This window comes from Schistocerca cancellata, chromosome 10 (genome assembly GCF_023864275.1).
Source record: "Schistocerca cancellata isolate TAMUIC-IGC-003103 chromosome 10, iqSchCanc2.1, whole genome shotgun sequence".
Taxonomy (NCBI): domain Eukaryota; kingdom Metazoa; phylum Arthropoda; class Insecta; order Orthoptera; family Acrididae; genus Schistocerca; species Schistocerca cancellata.
In genome coordinates, this window is record NC_064635.1 from 117322158 (window position 1) to 117344778 (window position 22621).

A 22621-nucleotide genomic window follows, 5' to 3' on the forward strand; every position below is an offset into this window, starting at 1 on the left:
GTTGTTCAAGAGTACGCACAGACTCACCGACATAAAACTGCACACGCCCACACGGCATTTTATACATTCGTGGCATTCTGAGGCCTACATCGTCTTTCACAGGCCTCATGAGTTGTCGAGTTTTTACTGGAGCCCTGAAGACGAAGTCGATTTTATGGCTCTTTAGGAACCAGCTAGTCTGTTACTGAGACACAGACGGCTTACGTGTTATCCGAGAGACTGCTTGCGAAATCTGGCGATTGTTGTAGGGGTTTCCCGTGAATACTTTCCTTGAGTGACTCAGTTCCCTAGACAGATTTTGAGCTTCTGAAAGGGCTTACACTCGATGCACCCACGACGTCGGTCTGGCCGGGGCGAGCTGCGACGCCGTGAGACGGGGGATCGGCGCGCCTTCCTGCGTCCGTTGAAGCGGCTGGCAGCAGACGGTTCGGGAGAGCGTTTTGGGGGTGCTGCGCCAGGTCTTCGCCAGACATCGCAGTTTATTAGAAGTTAAGTGATTGGTGATGTGTGATATACTCTTGTTAAATTCTACTTGTGTTCTTGGTCAGTCTCTCGTCCCCAGCTTGCTCGTCTGGTCTCTCGTCCGCATTTGTTAGGCAGTTAGTGTGTGTCTGTCGGTCGGTCTGTCGTACGTTAATAGCTGCCTCTGTCATGTTTGTCGGATTCGGTGTTCACGAATTTATTGTTTAAGGTGTAAAGGCCGAATTCCTGAAATATATTTTTATCTTGCCTATCACCTTGAGAGGCGGTATATGTGTAATGTAGAGCATGTTTGTACATTTTATGTAAGACTGCATTTCATAGGTTTTTATTTAAATGGTCATTTTAGTATATAAAGTTGCCACGGATGGTAGTAGCTGTTAGCGTGCAGATATTCTAGTGTTGGCAGAAGAGCCAACACCGTGTTACTAGAGGAGGCCGAAATGCACGCGTGCAAGCTCACGCAGACTGGCGTGAGGTGTGGAACAGTTAACGGAAATTATAGTAGCAAATAAAGTACGTAGTTGAAGTAATACTTAACTTTATTCCATAATTGGTGTACATCGGTCAGATGGTTCATGCTTCATCAGATACATAGCAAAGGATAAATGGCGCCTTGCTAGGTCGTAGCAAATGACGTAGCTGAAGGCTTTGCTAACTATCGTCTCGGCAAATGAGAGCGTATTTGCCAATGTAGCTTCGCTAGCAAGTCGTCTGTACAACTGGGGCGAGTGCTAGTACGTCTCACTAGACTTGCCGTGTGGCGGCGCTCGGTCTGCCATCACTGACAGTGGCGACACGCGGGTCCGTCGTATACTAGCGGACCGCGGCCGATTTAAAAGCTACCACCTAGCAAGTGTGGTGTCTGGCGGTTACACCACAGATATCGGTCGCTGTGGGCGGATTTCGGATAAACACTACGACTGGTCTGGCGTGAGGTCAGTCGCTTGACGGCGCGTTTCGGTGCGGGCCCGCCCGTTGCCGGCGCGCCGTAAGGCACGGAAGCTCGTACTGAAGCGTATCGCTTTACGTCGAGCGTGCCGCGGCAGTCCTCACTCGGGGAAGTGATGCGTCTCTCATAGCCTCTCCTTCCCAAGTGGCTCTTTCCGCCTTCCCGTGGTGCCAGACGTCAAGCTTGGCATTCTGCCTTGCGTCAAAAGGGAGAGCTGCGACCCAACCCGATGCGAAAGCGAAGGGTGCGTGGCACAGGGGGAGCTGTGTCGAGGGACCGAACACCAGTCCCTTTCTGTTCGCAGGGCACAGACCAGCAGGTGCTCTGCATGCCGGCGACCTCGTTTGTCGGCGTGGGATCGCGGCGCGAGTCGGCAAGGGTGCTTCGCCGCGCCCCTGGGTAACCGGGGCGTGTTCTGCCAAACCCAGGAGGTGGTGACATCGCCTGGGCCAGGTTAGATGGGTCCAGACCGCCGAACGACTGAGTGACCGACCCGCCACCTGAGTAGGAGTGGGTCCTTGGCCGAGAGGTGGAAGCTCGGGCCAGTAGGCGGCGAAGGACGAGAGGTGCATCCGCCTCTCCGGAGTGCGGGGTGCTCTTGCCGGGGAGCGTCGCGTGAAATCGTCGATGACGGAGCCACCGACGGGGACCAGTGCGCTGGCAACGGCGCGCTGAACCCTGCAGCTCGGAGAGTGCCCTTGGCCTTGGGGCGAGGCCGGTGGGCGAGCTGCATCAGTCCCCCCCCCCATGCCAGAGGAGCCGGTCCGGGGCAAGAGACGGGCTCCCAACTTTTTCACTCGTCAAATGAATCATGGCTGACCAAGAGACGAGTGATTCGAGTGTTCTCTCGAGGTGTTCGACACATACTGTTCCCACCCCTGAAGAGGGCCTGGGGCAGAATGCAGAAAACGTCACTGAATGGCATACTAGAATCAACCAACTGCTAGATTCTAGTATAAAGAACGGTAAGATAAGTAATACAGCAGTTCTCTCTATTAAGAAGGAACTCGCCGCCTGGGCTATCGCTAGTGCGAAGCTCGAGGGGCGGCTAGAGGAGTTAGAAAAAGAAAACGAAAGACTGCGAAAACAGCCCACCAAAACGTGGGCAGGAGTGGTCGCACAAGCGGCCACTAAAATACAGACAACAAAAGAGACCATCGAAAAGGTGTCCAAAAGGCCTGACACGGCAGTCTTCTTAAGACCCCTGCCAGGCCAGGACATTAAAAAAGTACAACAACTCTTTACAACCACTGTAAACCCGGCAGCGGACAAAATTAAAATAAATAAGGTAAAGGCAACCAAAAATGTCGTAATAGTAGATGTTGCCACTGTAGAAGACCGGGATAAGATACTCAACCATGACAAACTTAAAAAGGTCGTTAAATGTGAACCGCCCAAAAAGCGGAATCCCTTGGTGATCTTGTATGACGTGCCCACCACCATGAATGAAAATGAAATCTATGAAACGATAAGTCAACAAAATTTTGAGGAAATGAATCTAGACAACTTTAAAAAAGAATTCAAACTGCGGTTCAAAACTGGACCCAGAGAGCGCGATACAGTACATCACGTAGCAGAAGTTTCCGGAAGTATGTGGCGTAAGCTCACCACTATGGGCAGAATATACATGGGGTTTCACTCAATAAACGTAAGGGACTACCTCGTAGTTCCCCGTTGTCACAACTGCGGAGACCTCGACCATATACACAAACACTGTGAGCGAAAGCCGGCTTGCTCCAGGTGCGGCGCTGAAGATCATACCAGGAAAACTTGTGGCAAAACAGGGATATGTATCCCCTGTGCAAGAAGAGGGAAAAGAAATTGTAATGCCACAGGAAGAAACTGCCCCACATACAGGGCTTTAGAGCAACGGCTTATCTCCAGGACTGATTATGGCTGAGTCCATATCAGTCAACAGGAAGCCTAAAAGAAAGTCCCCGAGTAAAAGGGTAAGGGATGCACTTAGGGCCAGCAGATTTAGGGAGTTCCTACAAGGAGTCACTAAAACCCAGACCATAAAGGTAGAGACCAAAGATGCTGGCGTACAAACGGACCCATGTGGGCCGACCAGTGCTCCCTTCCCCCGAAACCGGGGACTAAGGTCGCTTGAAGAACTAGAACGACCGCAAGGGCGACCTGTGGCAAATCAAATAGTAACTTTGGATAAACAAAAAGTACAAGACAACGCAATAAACAGTACATCACCTGATACAAACCCTCTCACACATAAAGGTTCGGGCGTAGATCCCAATAGGGTATACCCCAACCTAGAACACGCATTACAACTTGCGCGACTGGAGGAGCCGGCGGTCCTCACCACAGCACTGAGGCATGTGGTACGTGTCGGGCATGAATATGGCAGAGACGTCACCTTCCCGGTAATGGAGGCTGTCGATAGAATACAGCTGAAGACAATGAACCTCCCCACGGACTTCGGAGCCCTGCGTGACCTGGTCAAAAAAGTTTTCGAAAGAAGAAACGAGAAGTTTGATCTTGATGAAATTTATAGTCAATCTGTCATCACAAATGGAAGACTAGCTCACGATTGGAGCAAGAACTGGCCGGATTCACACATCAGAACATATTACGCACGTGACCCATTTAAACGTAGGACAGATTAACTCTCATAATAGCAGATTAGTCATGCAGGAACTCCGCAGGGTCGTGGAGGAGAGGAGTCTGGATGTGCTCTGTCTGCAGGAACCATACTCCCTGGCTGGGCGAATCCCTTTTGCAGCAGCTAACTGGCAAGTCGTTCACAGCGAAGCGGAACCCAAAGCAGCTATAATGATAATAAACAGAGCAATAAGAGCCACAGTCCTATCACAGTTCTGCGACGATCACTGCAACGTCGTGGAACTACAAACACCAGCTGGAGTACTGTACATCATAAATATGTATTTCCAGTACGGTCGAGGAATAGACGAATTCCTAGACAAACTTATGCAAATAGCCACGGCGTTGCGGGGACGTCGATGTGTCATCACTGCAGATATAAATGCCAAATCCCCCCTGTGGTTCAGTGGCACGCGAGATGATAGAGGAGAAAAGGCTGAGGAGACCATCATGGCGTTACAATTGCTTGTCGCCAACAAGCAAGGAAATCCACCCACCTACGTAGGAGGTGGGGGCGAGGGCACAAACATTGACGTTACATTGGTCACGCCCAATCTCGCCACCAGATTAACCAATTGGATGGTCTGGGATCGGGTCACAACCAGTGACCACAACCTCATTACGTTTTCATTAGGGAATGAAGAGTGCCACTGGGACATGGGGTGGGAAACACAGCTGAATTACAACAGAGCTGACTGGGACCGCCTGTCACGGGAGTGTGAAATACCGATATTGCCGGATGGTGACGAAAATGTTGAAGGATATGCTGAAGAACTGGTGCAAGCGGTTGTCAGAGCGGTAAAAGCTGCCGTGCCAACCAGGAGGAGAGCCGTAGCGGCCCCCCCGTCGCCATGGTCTACCGAACTCGGACAGATGCGCCAGTCTGTACGGAGGGCTAGGAGGTACTATCAGCGGAGTGTCGTCTGGGAGGAGAAGCAACGCTGGTTGCAAAGATACAGAGAAGAAAAAGAACACTTCCAACAGGAGCTTAAGGCAGTTAGGCTACAGAGCTGGGAAAAATATGTAAGAACACAGCTAGCCATGGACCCATGGGGTGTACCGTACAAGTTAGTACGGGAAAAGATCAGATCACCCATGGTGCTGTCCACCGTCAGGGATCAGGGCAGGATGACAGAGACCTGGCAGGAAACTGCTGAGGTCCTGCTCCGCGTCCTGCTGCCTGACGATGACGAAAACGATGACTCCGAGGCACAGCAACAAATTCGGAGACAAGACCTAGAAGAATATCAGAACAACAACGTGGTATATCCCTTCTCTGAAGAAGAAGTAGCCGCTCAGATAAATGCCCTCAAAAGAGGCAAGGCTCCTGGCCCGGACGGCATTACCGCGGAGGTGGTGCAATTCCTGGCCCCCCAGCTGGTAGCTCCTCTCACAAGGTTATATAACGAGTGCTTGAGGCTCGGGAAATACCCCCAAATTTGGAAAAGAGCCACAGTAGTGATAATTAAGAAAAGCCCGGATAAAGATCCACAGGAAGCAAAGTCTTATAGACCTATTTGCTTATTAGACACACTGGGGAAACTTTTTGAGAGGTTGCTGGCAGACAGGCTGGCAGCACACAGAGTTTTGTGCGGGATGAGCGACAGACAGTTCGGCTTCAGAGCTGGGAGATCGGCGTCTGACGCCATCGCCCTGGCTGCGGAGGTCTGTGCCGCTACCCCGCACAAATACGTGGTCGGCATCATGGTAGACATCAGTGGCGCCTTTGACAACCTGTGGTGGCCCTCCCTCTTCTCTCGCCTGCGTGAGAAGGAGTGCCCGAGGTCGCTATATGGTTGTCTGAGGAGCTATTGTGAGAATAGGGAGGTCTGGCTATCGTCCCCTAGCGGGAGAATAAGTAAGAAGATCACCAAGGGGTGTCCACAGGGATCTGTCCTGGGGCCACTCTTTTGGGACATTAACATGGAACCCCTCTTGGACAATCTACAGAACAGTGACGATGTGCTAGAGGGCATAGCCTACGCGGACGACCTCCTCCTGCTGGTTGGCGGCCGTAGCCGCGAAGACCTAGAGCCGAAAATTGAAAGGGCTATCTCCATCTTGAGTACATGGTGCCATACGACCAAAATGAAGATTTCGCCAACAAAGTCCACGTACCTACTCTTGAACGGGCAACTAGCCAGGAACCCGACAGTGAGAATAGATGGCTTGCCAGTTCTCAGACGCCATGAAGCGCGATACTTGGGAGTAATCGTCGATGAGAGGTGGACTTATGCATCACATATTGACACTGTCACACATAAATCATTAGAAACACTAAACAACTTAATATAAATTGGTCACAAGCGATTCCATCTGCCACCAGAATTGATCAAATTGTATCACAATAGCATATTGACATCTATCGTAGGGTATGGGTCAGGAGTCTGGGCCCACAGGCTCACGAGGGTTATGCCTGCCATGGCTGTGAGAAGAGTGCAGCGGAACATGCTTCTTAGATCGGTAGGGGCATATAGAACAACACCGGGCGGAGCACTAACGGTGTTAATGGGGCTTTGTCCGCTCGACATTAAAATCAGAGAACAAGCGACATGGTACTGGGTTAAGAAGGGAAACAGGGAGAAAATAGTCGATCTAATGGGGATACATGTGGGCAATAAACTGGAAATTAAACGTAGGGGGGAAGAACTTTGGCAACAACAATGGGACAACGAAGAAACCGGTCGCAGAACATACGAACTGCTGCCCAACATCAGGGAAAGATTGCAACTAAAACATTTCACGCCATCACGAGGACTGCTGCACTTCCTCACAGGTCATGGACCCTACCCGGCATATTTATGCCGGTTCGGGAAACGGGCTACACCAGCGTGTGACTGTGGGGCCACACCAGGCACCCCAGAACACGTGGTGTATGAGTGCCACCTCTTCGACGACGTAGCAGCGCAATTACGTCAACAGCTACCCAATTTTGACACGTATCACCTGCTCAGGCACGAGGACCATTTCCCAACTCTAAATAAAGTGGCGAATGAGATATCACTTAAAGTAATTAAGGAATATCTAAGGAACAACGACTAGATGTCATATACCGAACTTGACCCTGCGCACCTGTCCTGTTCCGCCGGGGCGTGGACTGGCCAGCTGCCTCACGGCTGGAATCCGCCACGTCTGGGATTAGGGGGAGGGTGCGCCCAACCACTGATCTAGACACTCACAATTTTGACTCTAGGCTAAGTTAGGTTAAATGTAGGATAAGTTAGGATAACAAAATAGTATAGTACTGCAGCGAACAACAACTCCGGCCAGCCCGGTGCCAGGGGCACGTTCACCGGGATTAGCTCGGTGAACAGGGCCACTAAGTAGGTTTATACAACGCTGGCACACCTGTAACGCTGCAGGTAGATGTACATTAGCATAAGTAGAATAAAATAGCATAGAAAAAAAACACAATTCATAATTGAAGTGCCCATAGTGAGAATACGGAAAACTATCATAGAGTAAGCTGTAGTAGTAATATAAAATTGTATAAACTAGGACCCACTAATCATATAAGGTGGTGGGTTGATATGTATCACATATATTGAAGAATAAAGAATTTAAAAAAAAAAAAAAAAAAAAAACACTACGACTGAGACACCATTTTGCTTTACGGCGGACGAGGACGTCAAGGAACTTTCCCTTATTTTATTATGATGATCGTTTTTCCCTATCTAGGTCGGCGTCAACAAAATATTTTCGCATACTGAACAGAAATTTGGTGACTGAAATTTCGTGAGAAGATTCCGTCGCAACGAAAAAGGCCCAAATCCTGTATTATATTAATTACACTCTCTCCCCTATTTCGCGATTATACAAAACTTTCTCGATGTACTCCGTTAATCGCGTCTGGTAAGGATTCCACAGCGCTCACCAGTACTCCAAAAGCGGATGGACAAGCGTAGTGTAGGCAGTTTCTTTAGTAGATCTGTTATATTTTCTGAGTGTTCTGCCAATAAAACACGGTCTTTGATTACCTTTCCCACAGCATTTAATGTTTTCTTTCCAGTTTAAGTTGTTCGTAATTGTAATTCCTAGGTATTTAGTTGAATTTACGGCCTATAGATTTGAAGGATTTATCGTGTAATCGAAGTTTAACGGATTCTTTTTAGCTCTCACGTGGATGACCTCAAACTTTTCATTATTTAGGATCAACTGCCAACTTTCAAACCATACGGATATATTTTTTAAATCGTTTTTCAATTTGTTTTGATCTTCTGATGAGTTTACTAGACGATAGACAACAGCGTCATCTGCAAGCAACGTAAGAGGGATGCTCAAATTGTCGCCCACATCGTTTATGTAAATAAGGAACAGCAAAGGGCCTATAAAACTACCTTGGGGAATGCCAGAAATCACTTCTGTTTTACTCTATGACTTTCCGTTCTAATGACCGTCTCTTGGCCACCAGAAAAATTGTTAAGTATTCCGCTGCAAAATTAACTACTGTTCCCTACTCTTACCAGGTCCTCTTTCGTTCCTAGTATTAAATGATTTAAATAAATCTGTCCTTTGGTGTTACTTTTGAATATGAAAATAGAAATTGACCTTTTCATAAAAAATGAAATATTTAGTGCTGTGGATCTTAATTACTGTCTTCTTCGCTGAAAAAGAGTCACTTATTAATTTTTCAGTAATGTGTGGCGTCTCCGGAGTGCAATCGAGTGCACCCAAGATTAAAGTTCGTCTTAACAGCCAGCGTAAGAAATTTCAAGATCTGAGTCGTAATGATGCTTCGAACAATTCTTGAAGCTGTTTTTGAAGAGCAAGTCAGACGGATATGATTCTGAACAACTATGATAGTCTGTGTCGGTTGGGCAAGTTCCACAAATTTTCGCTTTTCTTAAAAGGGAATCTGTTCATTCCAAAAGACCGTGCTATTAAACACGGATCGCACAGTACTACCTAGCATTTAAAATCCTAAGTCTTCTGCATGCTTGCGCTTTGTATAGTAATTACTAGGAGAGGAAAGAAGAGCATAAAAAAATGTTCAAATGTGTGTGGATTCTTAAGGGTCCAAACTGCTGAGGTCTTCATTCTCTAGACGTATACACTACTTAAACTAACATATGCTAAGTACAACACACACACGCACACACAACCACACACACACACACACACACACACACACACACACACACACACACACACACAGATGACGCAGGACTCGAATCTCCGGCGGGAGGGTATGGGCATAATATTAACTTCAGAAATGAGAAAAATTTTACGTTTTAAGGTAACATTTATTATTTCATAAAAACGTTCTGTGGTATCGATAGCAACGATGCCACGGTATAGGTACAAGTTCATAAGTCGGCACTACGAGACACCGACGACAGCGCCCTCTAGCAGGCGCTGTTGAGATCTACGAGCTCCGCTGCAGATTCTGCCCATTTGATCAAGAGCAGACGGCCGGGACACTTCGCTTCAGCTTCGCACCTGAGTAACAAATTATGTATGCCTCTGTGAATATTCACGCACCAGTAAATCACTTTTACTCACTCGCCGTACCGACGTGTTTAAACTCACCTGCTCCTACTCGCTTCCTTCATTCGGCCAACCTTCCAGTTTTCAAGAGCAGACCCACGCGCCGCCTTCCAGACGGGATACAAGACGTTGTTCTCAGTGCTCAACTATTACAGTATATATTCAGCCTCTTACAACACGCCAGGGTATTATAGTCCTGGACTCGGGTAAGCGCGTCGGCCCCGGATCGAATCCGCCTGGCGGATTACTGGCCAGCCTGGATGTGGTTTTTAGGCGGTTTTCCACATCCCTCTAGGTGAATACCAGACTGGTTCCCACGTTCCGCCTCATTTCCATAGCTTGCAGACATCTAAACACATTCGCACTCTTCCATGGATTACACTAGACGCAGACAGTTGGGGGTACACTAATTCCTTCCTGGGGTGGGGGGGAGGGAGGGGGGAACGGCGTGGCAACAGAAAGGGCATCCGGCCACCCCTTAACATTAACATGCCACATCCAGTTAACCAGCAGACCCTGCACGTCGGGATTAGTGCTTAGAAAGAGAGATTCAGCTTCTTACAAGAGCATATATTGACAAAATTTAATATTTTCTGCTATCTCGCAGCAATAGCGGCTGTCGTTCCTTTTTTAACAATAGAACTACACCTCCTTTGTAAATATGCCCTTCTGTAGTCAAGTCTGCCATCAGCAAAAATATCATTAATCAAGCTGGCCGGTGTGGCCGAGCGGTTCTAGGCGCTTCAGTGTGGAACCGCGCGCTCGCTACGGTCGCAGGTTCGAATCCTGCCTCGGGCGTGGATGTATGTGATGTCCTTAGGTTAGTTAGGTTTAAGTAGTTCTAAGTTCTAGGGGACTGATGATCTCAGCCGTTAAGTCCCATAGTGCTCAGAGCTATCTGAACCATCATTAATCAAGTCACAGAATAGACAAGTTTGTTAAAAATCACGGAATGCTAAGAAGCTAACGATGTTATTTACGAGGTGTGTTTTTTTAAGTAAGTACCGTTTTGAAATTTAAAAAAAAGACGTGCTAAGATATCTCAATAATTTCATTTTTACATGAAATCTACTTTTCTACATAATTTCCGTCAATATTGAGGCACTTGTCATAAGTTTTTGAATACCATCCTCACAGAAGTCTGCCGCCTGACTTGTTAACCACTGCATCACCACTGTCTTGACATCGTCTTGAAGACGCTGGCCGTCCAGGTGTTTCTTCAAGTGCAGGAACAGATGGTAGCCACTGGGCGCAAGTTCGGGGCTGTACGGAGAATGATCTAGAGTTTCCCATCGAAAAGATGTGATGAGATCTTTGGTCTGATTCGCCACATGCGGACGGGCATTGTCTTGCAGCAAAACGATGCCCTTGCTCAACTTCCATGGATTGTTGCTTTGATTCTGGTGTGACGTAGGCCACCCACGTTCCATCGCCCGTAACAATTTGGCTTAAGAAATCATCAGCGTCGTTTTGGTACCGCTCAAGGAAAGTCAATGCACTGTCTAAACGTTTGGTTTTGTGCATATCCGTCAACATTTTCGGTACCCAACGTGCGCACAATTTTTGGTAATTCAAGTACTCGGTCACAATGCCATACAAAACACTACGAGAAACATTAGGAAAGTCATCCCGCAAGGAGTAAATCGTAAAGCGTCTTGTTTTCTCTCACCTCATTGTCCACTTCCTGCATCAAACTTTCATTAACGACCGAAGGACGTCCACTCCGTTGTTCATCATGCACATTTGTGCGGCCACCTTTAAATGCTCTCACCCACTTTCTTACCATTCCATCACTCATAATGTTTTCTCCGTAAATTGCACAGATCTCACGATGAATATCGATCGCTTTTAGGCCTTTAGTACTAAGAAATCTTATAACAGCCAGTACTTCACAGTCGGCGGGACTCGCGATTATCGGATGCATCTTAAACACACAGTACACAACGTAAACAAGGAAGAATCATACTGTAATGGCGTCAGTGCGTCGATTAAGGTACAGGCTTTCATGTAAAAATGAAATTATTGTGATATCTTAGCACGTCTTTTTTTAATTTCAGAACGGCAGTTACTTAAAAAAACACGCCTCGTACAATGTTGCGCTCTTGCAGGCGAAAACAATAATTCAGGCTATTTATAACTGAGAGGCCTCACACCAATTTTCTGGCCCATGTTAGGCAATAAATTCTGCCTGACTCATGTAGTACTATCACCGTCAGAGGGTGGTACGGGACTACAAGTCCCACCGCCACACCTCCAAAGTGAATTGCAGTGACGCAGTCACTGCACAGTGGAAATTTACTGGCTCACCAACACAGTTAGACCGCAACAGACCGGTGATGCTGTATTGCAACCTATCACCTCGGACTACAAGTCCATATTAAAAAAAAAAAAAAACACCAATTTTCTGCAGACGATTTCCGCCTTTGCAACATGTCGTGTTACCGCTCTGACCGCCACGACAGCCGTGGCGGAGGCACATGTGCGTACCTCAACAAAGCTCCTGTCCATACCCAAGAGACCCTCCAGCCAATGGAACACACAGCGGCCACCATCTCCACACGTCTTGGTGCCATTACCCTTGCAGCAGCCAGCCAATGGAACACATAGAGGCCACAGTTACCGCCACGACCGCTGTGGCGGAGGCACAGCTGCATACCTCAACAAAGCTCCTGCCCATACCCAAGAGACTCTCCAGCCAATGGAACACATAGAGGCCACAGCGGTCACCATCTCCACACGCCTTGGTGCCATTACCCTTGCAGCAGCCAGCCAATGGAATTACTCTTGCAGCAGCCAGCCAATGGAACACATAGAGGCCACAGCGGCCACCATCCCCACACGCCCTGGTGCCATTACCCTTGCAGCAGCGCATTTGAGCCAATGGAACACATAGAGGCCACAGCGGTTACCATCCCCACACGCCTTGGTGCCATTACCCTTGCAGCAGCGTATTTGAGCCCAAACAAGCAGGAAGCAGACCTCCGCACATTGTCATCCTTCGACAGGCTCATCATTGGGGCGGATCTCAATGTCAAGCACACAGCTTGTCATTCTCGCGTGTCTAACCCCAAAGGCCGGCTCCTCCTTGACCTGGAGGATACTTTAGCACTATCAGTCTATGGCCCCCGCTCAGTTTTCACTGGAAGTTCTCCACGAACTGGCCTCTGACCATGAGCCAGTACTCTTGCACCTCACCAATGCCGCTCTTTCATTTGATGTTCGTTCCACTGCGATCCTCACCAATTGGGACAAGTTTGCCAGGGTACTTAATAACACCACTCGACACGACCTCCATTTGACAACACCGGCCAATATAGTCCGTGCTGTGGATTACCTTACCGCCAAAATACAGAAAGCGGTGAAACTTTCCACCTCCACTGCACCTCGAAATTTAACACCCCTGGACGACTTGCCCCCTCTGTTACGAGAGCTGAAGGTGCAAAAGAACCGCTACCGCCGGAGGTGGAAGCAGTTTCGTGACCCTCAGGACAAACGCCAAATGAGACGCCTCCAACGAGAATTCAGCCACCGGCTCGCCGAATGGAGGTCTGAACAGTGGGAGGACAGGATGTCCACTTTCCTACTCCACCAAAAAAGTGACTGGGCTGTCATTCGCACCCTGCGGCGTTCTAAGCCAGCGACTGCCCATCCTATTCGCACAGCAGCGGGCTTGTCTTATGATACCCTGCAAATTGTGGAAACGCTGGCAGATGCGTTCGAGGCCCAAAACCGCCCTCTGGTCCAGGACCTTTTTCCGAACGAACTACAGGAAGAACATGAAGTCCTGACAGCTGTTGCTGCTTTCCGCAACCGCCCACCCCAGTCTGCTCCCCTTCTTACGTCCATGGCAGAAATTCAGCGCATCCTTCGACGGAAACGTGGCCGGTCGGCCCCTGGATTGGACGGAATTTTAAATGAACATCTTTGCCACCTTCCCCGCACACCACTCATCTTGTTCACCAAGATTTTAAACTGTTGTCTCACATCTGGCCTTTTCCCCCCTCAGTGGAAACAAGCCAAGCTGATTGCGATCCCCAAGAGGTCCAAGGACCCTACAGTCCCCACCAACAACAGGCCCATCAGCCTCCTAAACACTATGGCGAAGGTCCTAGAATCTGTGATCCTTCACCGACTTTCCCAACCTCTTGCGGCAGCTGGGAAGATCCGTCCTGAACAGTTTGGATTCACTTCGCACCTCTCTGCTGAACTTCAGGTCCTACGGATCACTGAACACATCAGCAAAGGCTTCAACACCGCCGTTTTTCTGGACTTGCAAAACGCCTACGACAAGATATGGCAAGACAACCTCGTACACAAGATGCTGACACAGACCCCTATACCGGATATTTATGTCAAGATCGTGGATGACTTCCTCCGTGGCAGGACTTTCCTAGTGGCTCAACGGGGAATGCGTTCTGGCATTCGCCAATTGTCGGCAGGCACTCCGCAAGGATCGGTGCTATCTCCCATCCTTTTTAATATCTATGTGAATGATATGCTGGTCATCCCCGAGTGCCACCTTGCACAATACGCTGACGACACAGCACTATACACCACTGGCCGCATTACTGACGCCTTCGTCGCCCTCCTCCAGCGACAGGTGGACACCACTATCACCTGGTGCCGGACAAACAAAATAGCTCTCAATGCCGCCAAAACTACGGCAGTTTACTTCACGAAACGGCGCCCAGTCCTCCGCCACGATATCTCGATTGCAGGTGTGCAGGTGCCCTGGTCCCCGACAACCACCTATCTCGGGGTCCAGATGGACCACAAGTTGCTCTTCCACTGTCATGCGGAGTATGTCACCAACAAGGGGCAAAAGCTAACCAAGGCTTTGTACCCGCTCTTTCGCAGTAGGGAACTTAACCTGCACACCAAGCTCCGCATTTACCGAACAGTTATCCTGCCTGCCCTCACGTATGGATCTGCTGCTTGGGCCACGATTAGTGTCACCAGGATGCGGGCATTTCAGCGCCTGCAGAACAAGGTGCTCACGTGGAGCCTGCACGCCCCGTCACTCACGAGAATTGTCACTCTCCACGAGGAAGCGGATATCGTCCCCCTAAAGACGACCATACGCAACAACGCGCGGCGCCTCTATGAGAAAGTGGATGCCTTGCGGGACACTGTCCATGGGTTACGCCACGTTGGGACCACACTTCCACGCCGCTGGCATCGACATCCGGTTCCCCTAACCATCCTAGAGGAATCGGATTCCGACCATGGCTAACTATAGGTCTGGCACGCCCACCACGGACGCATCATTTGGCGGGACTAGCCCCCATTCTACGTCCAATACTTTCCAAGCACACCCGCCCACGTTAGGCTAAATTTTTCTGCTTGACTCGTGTAATACTGTCACCGTCAGAGGGTGGTACGGGACTACAAGTCCCACCGCCACACCTCCAAAGTGAATTGCAGTGACGCAGTCACTGCCCTGTGGATAAATTTATTGCCTCACCAACACAGTTAGACCGCCATAGACCGGTGATGCTGTATTGTAACATACCACATAAAAAAAGGCGTGCTCAACGAAATAGAGTCTTGTACATACAGTATTTCACTGGTAAATACACATAGCATTATCACTGGCAAACGTCTTTCGAGCCATCGCATCACCGAGCAAAGATCCATGTCACAGTTTGCATTACTCGTAATGAAGAGATATCACGAATACAGTCACACAACTGAGACGATATTCCATAAGTACGCAATTTCACTACAAGCCGCTGATGCGGTGTAGTGTCAAACGACTTCTGGAAATCTAGAAATACGGAATCAATTTGCAATCTCTTGTCAATAGCACTTAACACCTCATGTGAGTAAAGAACTTGTTGTGTTTCACAAGAACGATGTTTTCCTAAATCCGTGTTGACTGTGTATTAATAGACCGTTGTCTTCGAGGTAATTCATAATGTTCGAATGCAATAATGTTCGAAAATCCTACCGCATATCGACGTTAATGATGCTCTCTGAAGTGCCCCATGTAGTGAGGTCATGTGCGCTGTTTGGTGGTGACCCGTCTGTCGGATGGGGATGTTAAGCCCGGTCACCCACTTGCTGCTATTCCAAAGGACCAGACTATTTGCTGCCACAGGGTTTCAAGTCTTTCCCTTCCGTTCATCCGTAGCAGCGCAAACCCAACACTACGCTCCACAAACACACATAGAACACAACTCTCCCAAATATGGAAGGGAAGGGGTCAATGTACGTGGAGTATTGAACACTGCTTCCGACAGGCGGCTGAATCTATACGTGGGGTTTGCCAGTGAACACTATACGGTATCCACATCTTGTACAATGTTTTCCAGTGACACTTTTTGGTCCATTCTTCGATTCCACGCGTGATTAAGATCCAGTGGAAATACAGTAATTTCTGAATAATAACGTTATGTATTAAGAGGTGATATGATGATAACAATAACGCGTACTTGCAATGTGACGCTCTACGAAGAAGCGTACGTGGACGTTATGAAGCGGAAACTGTGACTATTATTCTGTAGACTCATTAATGGAGGAAAACCTTCATGGAAATGCAACTAGTAATGGTATTCCTTCTTTCCGCGGGCTGTTCGGTATTGCAATGATAATTGTGAAGGTGGTTCTATGAACCCTCTGCGAGGCACTGAAGCGTGATTTACGGAATATCCGCTCAGATGCATTTGTAATCCAGGACATGGAGGCAAATACTGCCGATCAGGGATTCTGAACCATCGCCTCTCCTCTCCTTGGCAGCAAAAATTTTATCCACCACCAACTAATCAAATACAGTGGAATGTCAGGTCTTAAATGGCTACACAGGATAATTGAAATGGCCTGGGAGTCGGGACAGGTTCCATCAGACTGGACAAAAGCAGTAATCACACCAATCTTTAAACATGGAAACAGAAAAGATTGTAACAACTACAGAGGTATCTCTTTAATCAGCGTTGTGGGTAAAATCTTCTCAGGTATTCAGAATGAGATTTTCACTCTGCAGCGGAGTGTGCGCTGATATGAAACTTCCTGGCAGATTAAAACTGTGTGCCCGACCGAGACTCGAACTCGGGACCTTTGCCTTTCGCGGGCAAGTGCTCTGCCAATTGAGCTACCGAAGCACGACTCACGCCCGGTACTCACAGCTTTACTTCTGCCAGTACCTCGTCTCCTACCTTCCAAACTTTACAGAAGGTCCCGAGTTCGAGTCTCGGTCGGGCACACAGTTTTAATCTGCCAGGAAGTTTCTTCTCAGGTATTGTTGAGAGGAAAGTGCGAGTATTAGTTGAGGACCAATTGGATGAAAATCAGTGTGGGTTTAGGCCTCTTAGAGGTTGTCAGGACCAGGTCTTTAGCTTACGGCAAATAATGGAGAAATGTTATGAGTGGAACAGGGAATTGTATCTATGCTTTATAGATCTAGAAAAGGCATATGACCGGGTTCCTAGGAGGAAGTTATTGTCTGTTCTACAAGATTATGGAATAGGAGGCAAACTTTTGCAAGCAACTAAAGGTCTTTACATGGATAGTCAGGCAGCAGTTAGAGTTGACGGTAAATTGAGTTCATGGTTCAGAGTAGTTTCAGGGGTAAGACAAGGCTGCAACCTGCCTCCACTGTTGTTCATATTATTTATGGATCATATGTTGAAAACAATAGACTGGCTGGGTGAGATTAAGATATGTGAACACAAAATAAGCAGTCTTGCATATGCGGATGACTTAGTTGTGATGGCAGATTCGATTGAAAGTTTGCAAAGTAATATTTCAGAGCTAGATCAGAAATGTGAGGACTATGGTATGAAGATTAGCATCTCCAAAACGAAAGTAATGTCAGTGGGAAAGAAATATAAACGGACTGAGTGCCAAATAGGAGGAACAAAGTTAGAACAGGTGGACGGTTTCAAGTACTTAGGATGCATATTCTCACAGGATGCCAACATAGTGAAAGAACTGAAAGCGAGGTGTAGCAAAGCTAATGCAGTGAGCGCTCAGCTACGATCTACTCTCTTCTGCAAGAAGGAAGTCAGTACCAAGACTAAGTTATCTGTGCACCGTTCAATCTTTCGACCAACTTTGTTGTATGGGAGCGAAAGCTGGGTGGATTCAGGTTACCTTATCAACAAGGTTGAGGTTACGGATATGAAAGTAGCTAGGATGATTGCAGGTACTAGTAGATGGGAACAATGGCAGGAGGGTATCCACAATGAGGAAATCAAAGAAAAACTGGGAATGCACTCTATAGATGTAGCAGTCAGGGCGAACAGGCTTAGATGGTGGGGTCATGTTACACGCATGGGAGAAGCAAGGTTACCCAAGAGACTCATGGATTCAGCAGTAGAGGGTAGGAGGAGTCGGGGCAGACCGAGGAGAAGGTACCTGGATTCGGTTAAGAATGATTTTGAAGTAATAGGTTTAACATCAGGCACCAATGTTAGCACTGAATAGGGGATCATGGAGGAACTGTATAAGGGGGGCTATGCTCCAGACTGAACGCTGAAAGGCATAATCAGTCTTAAATGATGATGATGATGATGATGATGACCAGGAAGCGAACCGGCATGCCTCCGCGTTCAGCACCACGGCATAGTAGCGAGTTACCGACTTCCACTACGAATGTGGATGCTGGATATCAATACCTTAACTATCCCAGTAGCATTAAATGCAAGTACCACACTAAAGGTGAGCCACGAGAGCTCGGAACCAGTAGGTAGTTACTGACCACATAAATGAACTGTAAAAGTAGTCAGTCGTTGCGGATTCTTTTTCTTCTTCTTTACTTTAATGGCTGTTACGTTTCCATTAGAAATATCAGAAAGAGAAATAATGATTCCCCGGCTGAGTGCCATAAAATTCTCAGAAAGCTCTATATGATAGGAAAATCTTAAGGGGGCTAAGGCAAAATCATCACCTCTGGTACATTACTTACTCAGAAATATCTTGAATGGCCGCAGCACGCACTGGTGAGTTAGAAGAGATATACAGGGGGGTCCATTGATAGTGACCGGGCCAAATATCTCACGAAATAAGTATCAAACGAAAAAACTACAAAGAACGAAACTCGTCTAGCTTGAAGGGGGAAACCAGATGGCGCTATGGTTGACCCGCTAGATGGCGCTGCCATAGGTCGAACGGATATCAACTGCGTTTTTTTAAAATAGGAATTCCCATTTTTATTGCATACTCGTGTAGTAAGAAAAGAAATATGAATGTTTTAGTTGGATCACTTTTTTCGCTTTGTGACAGATGGCGCTGTAATAGTCACAAAGCTATACGTACGTGGTATCACATAACATTCCGCCAATGTGGACGTTATTTGCTTCGTGATACATTACCCGTGTTAAAATGGACCGTTTACCAATTGCGGTAAAGGTCGATGTCGTATTGATATATGGCTATTGTGATCACAATGCCCATCGGGCGTGTGCTATGTATGCTGCTCGCTATCCTGGACGACATCATCCAAGTGTCCGGACTGTTCGCCGGATAGTTACGTTATTTAAGGAAACAGGAAGTGTGGAGCTACATGTGAAACGTCAACCACGACCTGCAACAAATGATGAGGCCCAAGTAGGTGTTTTAGCTGCTGTCGCGGCTAATCCGCACATCAGTAGCAGACAAATTGCGCGAGAATCGGGAATCTAAAAAACGTCGGTGTTGAGAATGCTACACCAACATAGATTGCACCCGTTCCATATTTCTATGCACCAGGAACTGCATGGCGACGACTTTGAACGTCGTGTACAGTTCTGCCACTGGGCACAAGAGAAATTACGGGACGATGACAGATTTTTTGCACGCGTTCTATTTAGCGACGAAGCGTCATTCACCAACAGCGGTAACGAAAACCGGCATAATATGCGCTATTGGCAACGGAAAATCCACGATGGCTGCGACAAGTGGAACATCTGCGACCTTGCCGGGTTAATGTATGGTGAGACATTATGTGAGGAAAAATCATTGGCCCCCATTTTATCGATGGCAATATAAATGGTGCAATGTATGCTGATTTCCTATGTAATGTTCTACCGATGTTACTACAAGATGTTTCACTGCATGACAGAATGGCGATGTACTTCCAACATGATGGATGTCCAGCTCATAGCTCGCGTGCGGTTGAAGCGGTAATGAATAGCATATTTCATGGCAGGTGGATTGGTCGTCGAAGCGCCATACCATGGCCCGCACGTTCACCGGATGTGACGTCCCCGGATTTCTTTCTATGGGAAAAGTTGAAGGATATTTGCTGTCGTGATCCACCGACAACGCCTGACAACATGCGTCAGCCCATTGTCAATGCAGGTGCGAACATTACGGAAGGCGAACTACTCGCTGTTGAGAGGAATGTCGTTACACGTATTGCCAAATGCATTGAGGTTGACAGACATCATTTTGAGCATTTATTGCATTAATGTGGTATTTACAGGTAATCACGCCGTAACAGCATGCGTTCTCAGAAATGATAAGTTCACAAAGGTACGTGTATCACATTGGAACAACCGAAATAACATGGTCAAACATATCTACGTTCTGTATTTTAATTTAAAAAACCTACCTGTTCCCAACTGTTGGTCTAAAATTGTGAGCCATATGTTTGTGACTACTACAGCGCCATCTATCCAAAAGCGAAAAAAAGGGTCCACCTAAAACATTCATATTTCTTTACGTACTGCCCGAACATGTAATAAAAATGGGGGTTCCTATTTTAAAAAACGCAGTTGATATCCGTTTGACCTATGGCAGCGCCATCTAGCGGGCCAACCATAGCGCCATCTGGTTTCCCCCTTCAAGGTAGACAAGTTTCGTTCTTTGTAGTTTTTTCGTTTGACGCTTATTTCGTGAGATATTTGGCCCTGTCACGATCAATGGAGCACCCTGTGTTGTTGTTGTTGTTGTTTTCAGTCCTGAGGCTCGTTTGATGCAGCTCTCCATGCTGCCCTATCCTGTGCAAGATTCTTGATCTTCCAGTACTTACTGCAGCCTACATCCTTCTGAATCTGCTTAGTGTATTCATCTCTTGGTCTCCCTCTGCGATTTTTACCCTCCACGCTGCCCTCCAATACTAAATTTGTGATCCCTCGATGTCTCAGAACATGTCCTACCAACCGGTCCCTTCTTCTAGTCAAGTTGTGCCACAAACTCCTCTTCTCCCCAATTCTATTCAGTACTTCCTCATTAGTTATGTGATCCACTCATCTAATCTTCTGCATTCTTCTGTAGCACCACATTTCAAAAGCTTCTATTCTCTTCTTGTCCAAACTATTTATCGTCCATGTTTCACTTCCATGCAGGGCTACACTCCACACAAATACTTTCAGAAACGACTTCCTGACACTTAAATCTGTACTCGATGTTAACAAATTTCTCTTCTTCAGAAACGCTTTCCTTGCCTTTGCCAGTCTACATTTTATATCCTCTCTACTTCGACCATCATCAGTTATTTTGCTCCCCAACTAGCAAAACTCCTTTGCTACTTTAAGTGCCTCATTTCCTAAACTAATTCCCTCAGCATCACCCGAGTTAATTCGACTGCATTCCATTATCCTCGTTTTGCTTTTGTTGATGTTCATCTTGTATCCTCCCTTCAAGACACTGTCCATTCCGTTCAACTGCTCTTCCAAGTTCTTTGCTATCTCTGACAGAATTACAATGTCATCAGCGAACCTCAAAGTTTTTATTTCTTCTCCGTGGATTTTAATTCATACTCCGAATTTTTGTTTTGTTTCCTTTACTGCTTCCTCAATATACAGACTGAATAACATCTGGGAAAGGCTACAACCCTGTCTCACTCCCTTCCCAACCACTGCTTTCCTTTCATGCCCCCGCCGGCCGCGGTGGCCGTGCGGTTCTGGCGCTGCAGTCCGGAACCGCGGGACTGCTACGGTCGCAGGTTCGAATCCTGCCTCGGGCATGGGTGTGCGTGATGTCCTTAGGTTAGTTAGGTTTAAGTAGTTCTAAGTTCTAGGGGACTTATGACCTAAGATGTTGAGTCCCATAGTGCTCAGAGCCAGCCATTTTTTCATGCCCCTCGCCTCTTATAACTGCCTTCTGGTTTCTGTACCAATTGTAAATAGCCTTTCGCTCCCTGTATTTTAGCCCTGCCACCTTTAGAATTTGAAAGAGAGTATTCCACCCTGTATAGATGCGTATTCATTGTGCACTGATCTGAAACCTCCTGGTCGATTGAAACTGTGTGCAGGACCGAGACTCGAACCCGCGAAATTTGCCTTTCGCAGTGCTGTTCCATTCGAGCTACCTGAACTCTGGTAGTTCAGTTCGTAGAGCACTCACCTGCGAAAGGCAAAGGTCCCGAGTTCGAGTCTCGGACCGGCACACAGTTTTACTCGGGTGTGAGAAGTAGTCTGTCTGTAAGTCTCCTAGACTACAGACGCACTACAGGAAATGTTAACACGACATCGCCGCTCACCGCACTTCGGAAACGTGACCAGCCACACGTCGTCTGGTTTAACCTCGAAATCCAGGATCGCCTGCACGTCTTCCATGAACTCCACGGGCAGCGTACAGTTTGAAGGGGTGATTTTCACCAGGCCTTTATCGTAGACATTATTCATATTTTGGTTGAAGCTCTTCACGCGTGGCGAAGACAGGAACTCCGCGGTGGGTGCCATGGCTGCGTTGTGGGTAGATCTGTGGAAAGAAAAGAAAATGTGCGATTAAGTCATGGCACTTACACGCTCAGTTCGTCACAGATAACAATGACATCAGAAGTACGTTCAGCAATGAGGATTGCAGATTCTAGAATTGGGATATTCTAAAGAAACGTTAATAGCTCAATCACTAGAAACTTAGCGTAGATTTTGGAAGCCGCAATCTAACAGTTTTCTATCAAAATGCATAGGTTAGTTAGAAACGTTCTGTGTTTGTATTACAATTCTTGGTCGTTTGAGGGAAGAACACGTCAAAACGGTGGCGAACTGGAAACCACAGTAAAAATCAAAAATTTTCGAATAGTTTGTTACACCTTCATCTACTTTGCTATATAGTCGGCGCCCCACCTTAGACATTTGTCGTAGCCTTGTACCAACTTTCTAATACCCTCGTCATGGAAGACCACTGGCCTGACTTTCCTGCCAACTCTCTACGCTGATC

General features: G+C 47.4%; 1 protein-coding gene across 1 annotated transcript in view; it reads right to left on the bottom strand.

Annotated features, from left to right (window-relative positions):
- The window catches only part of LOC126106177 (luciferin sulfotransferase-like), a 61895-nt gene extending 39755 nt beyond the window's left edge, over positions 1 to 22140 (bottom strand). The window contains exon 1 of the mRNA XM_049912415.1: positions 21939 to 22140. Within this exon, the coding sequence (XP_049768372.1) occupies positions 21939 to 22140 (202 nt within the window). The remainder of the gene's footprint in view (positions 1 to 21938) is intronic.
- Positions 22141 to 22621: the final 481 nt, after the last annotated feature.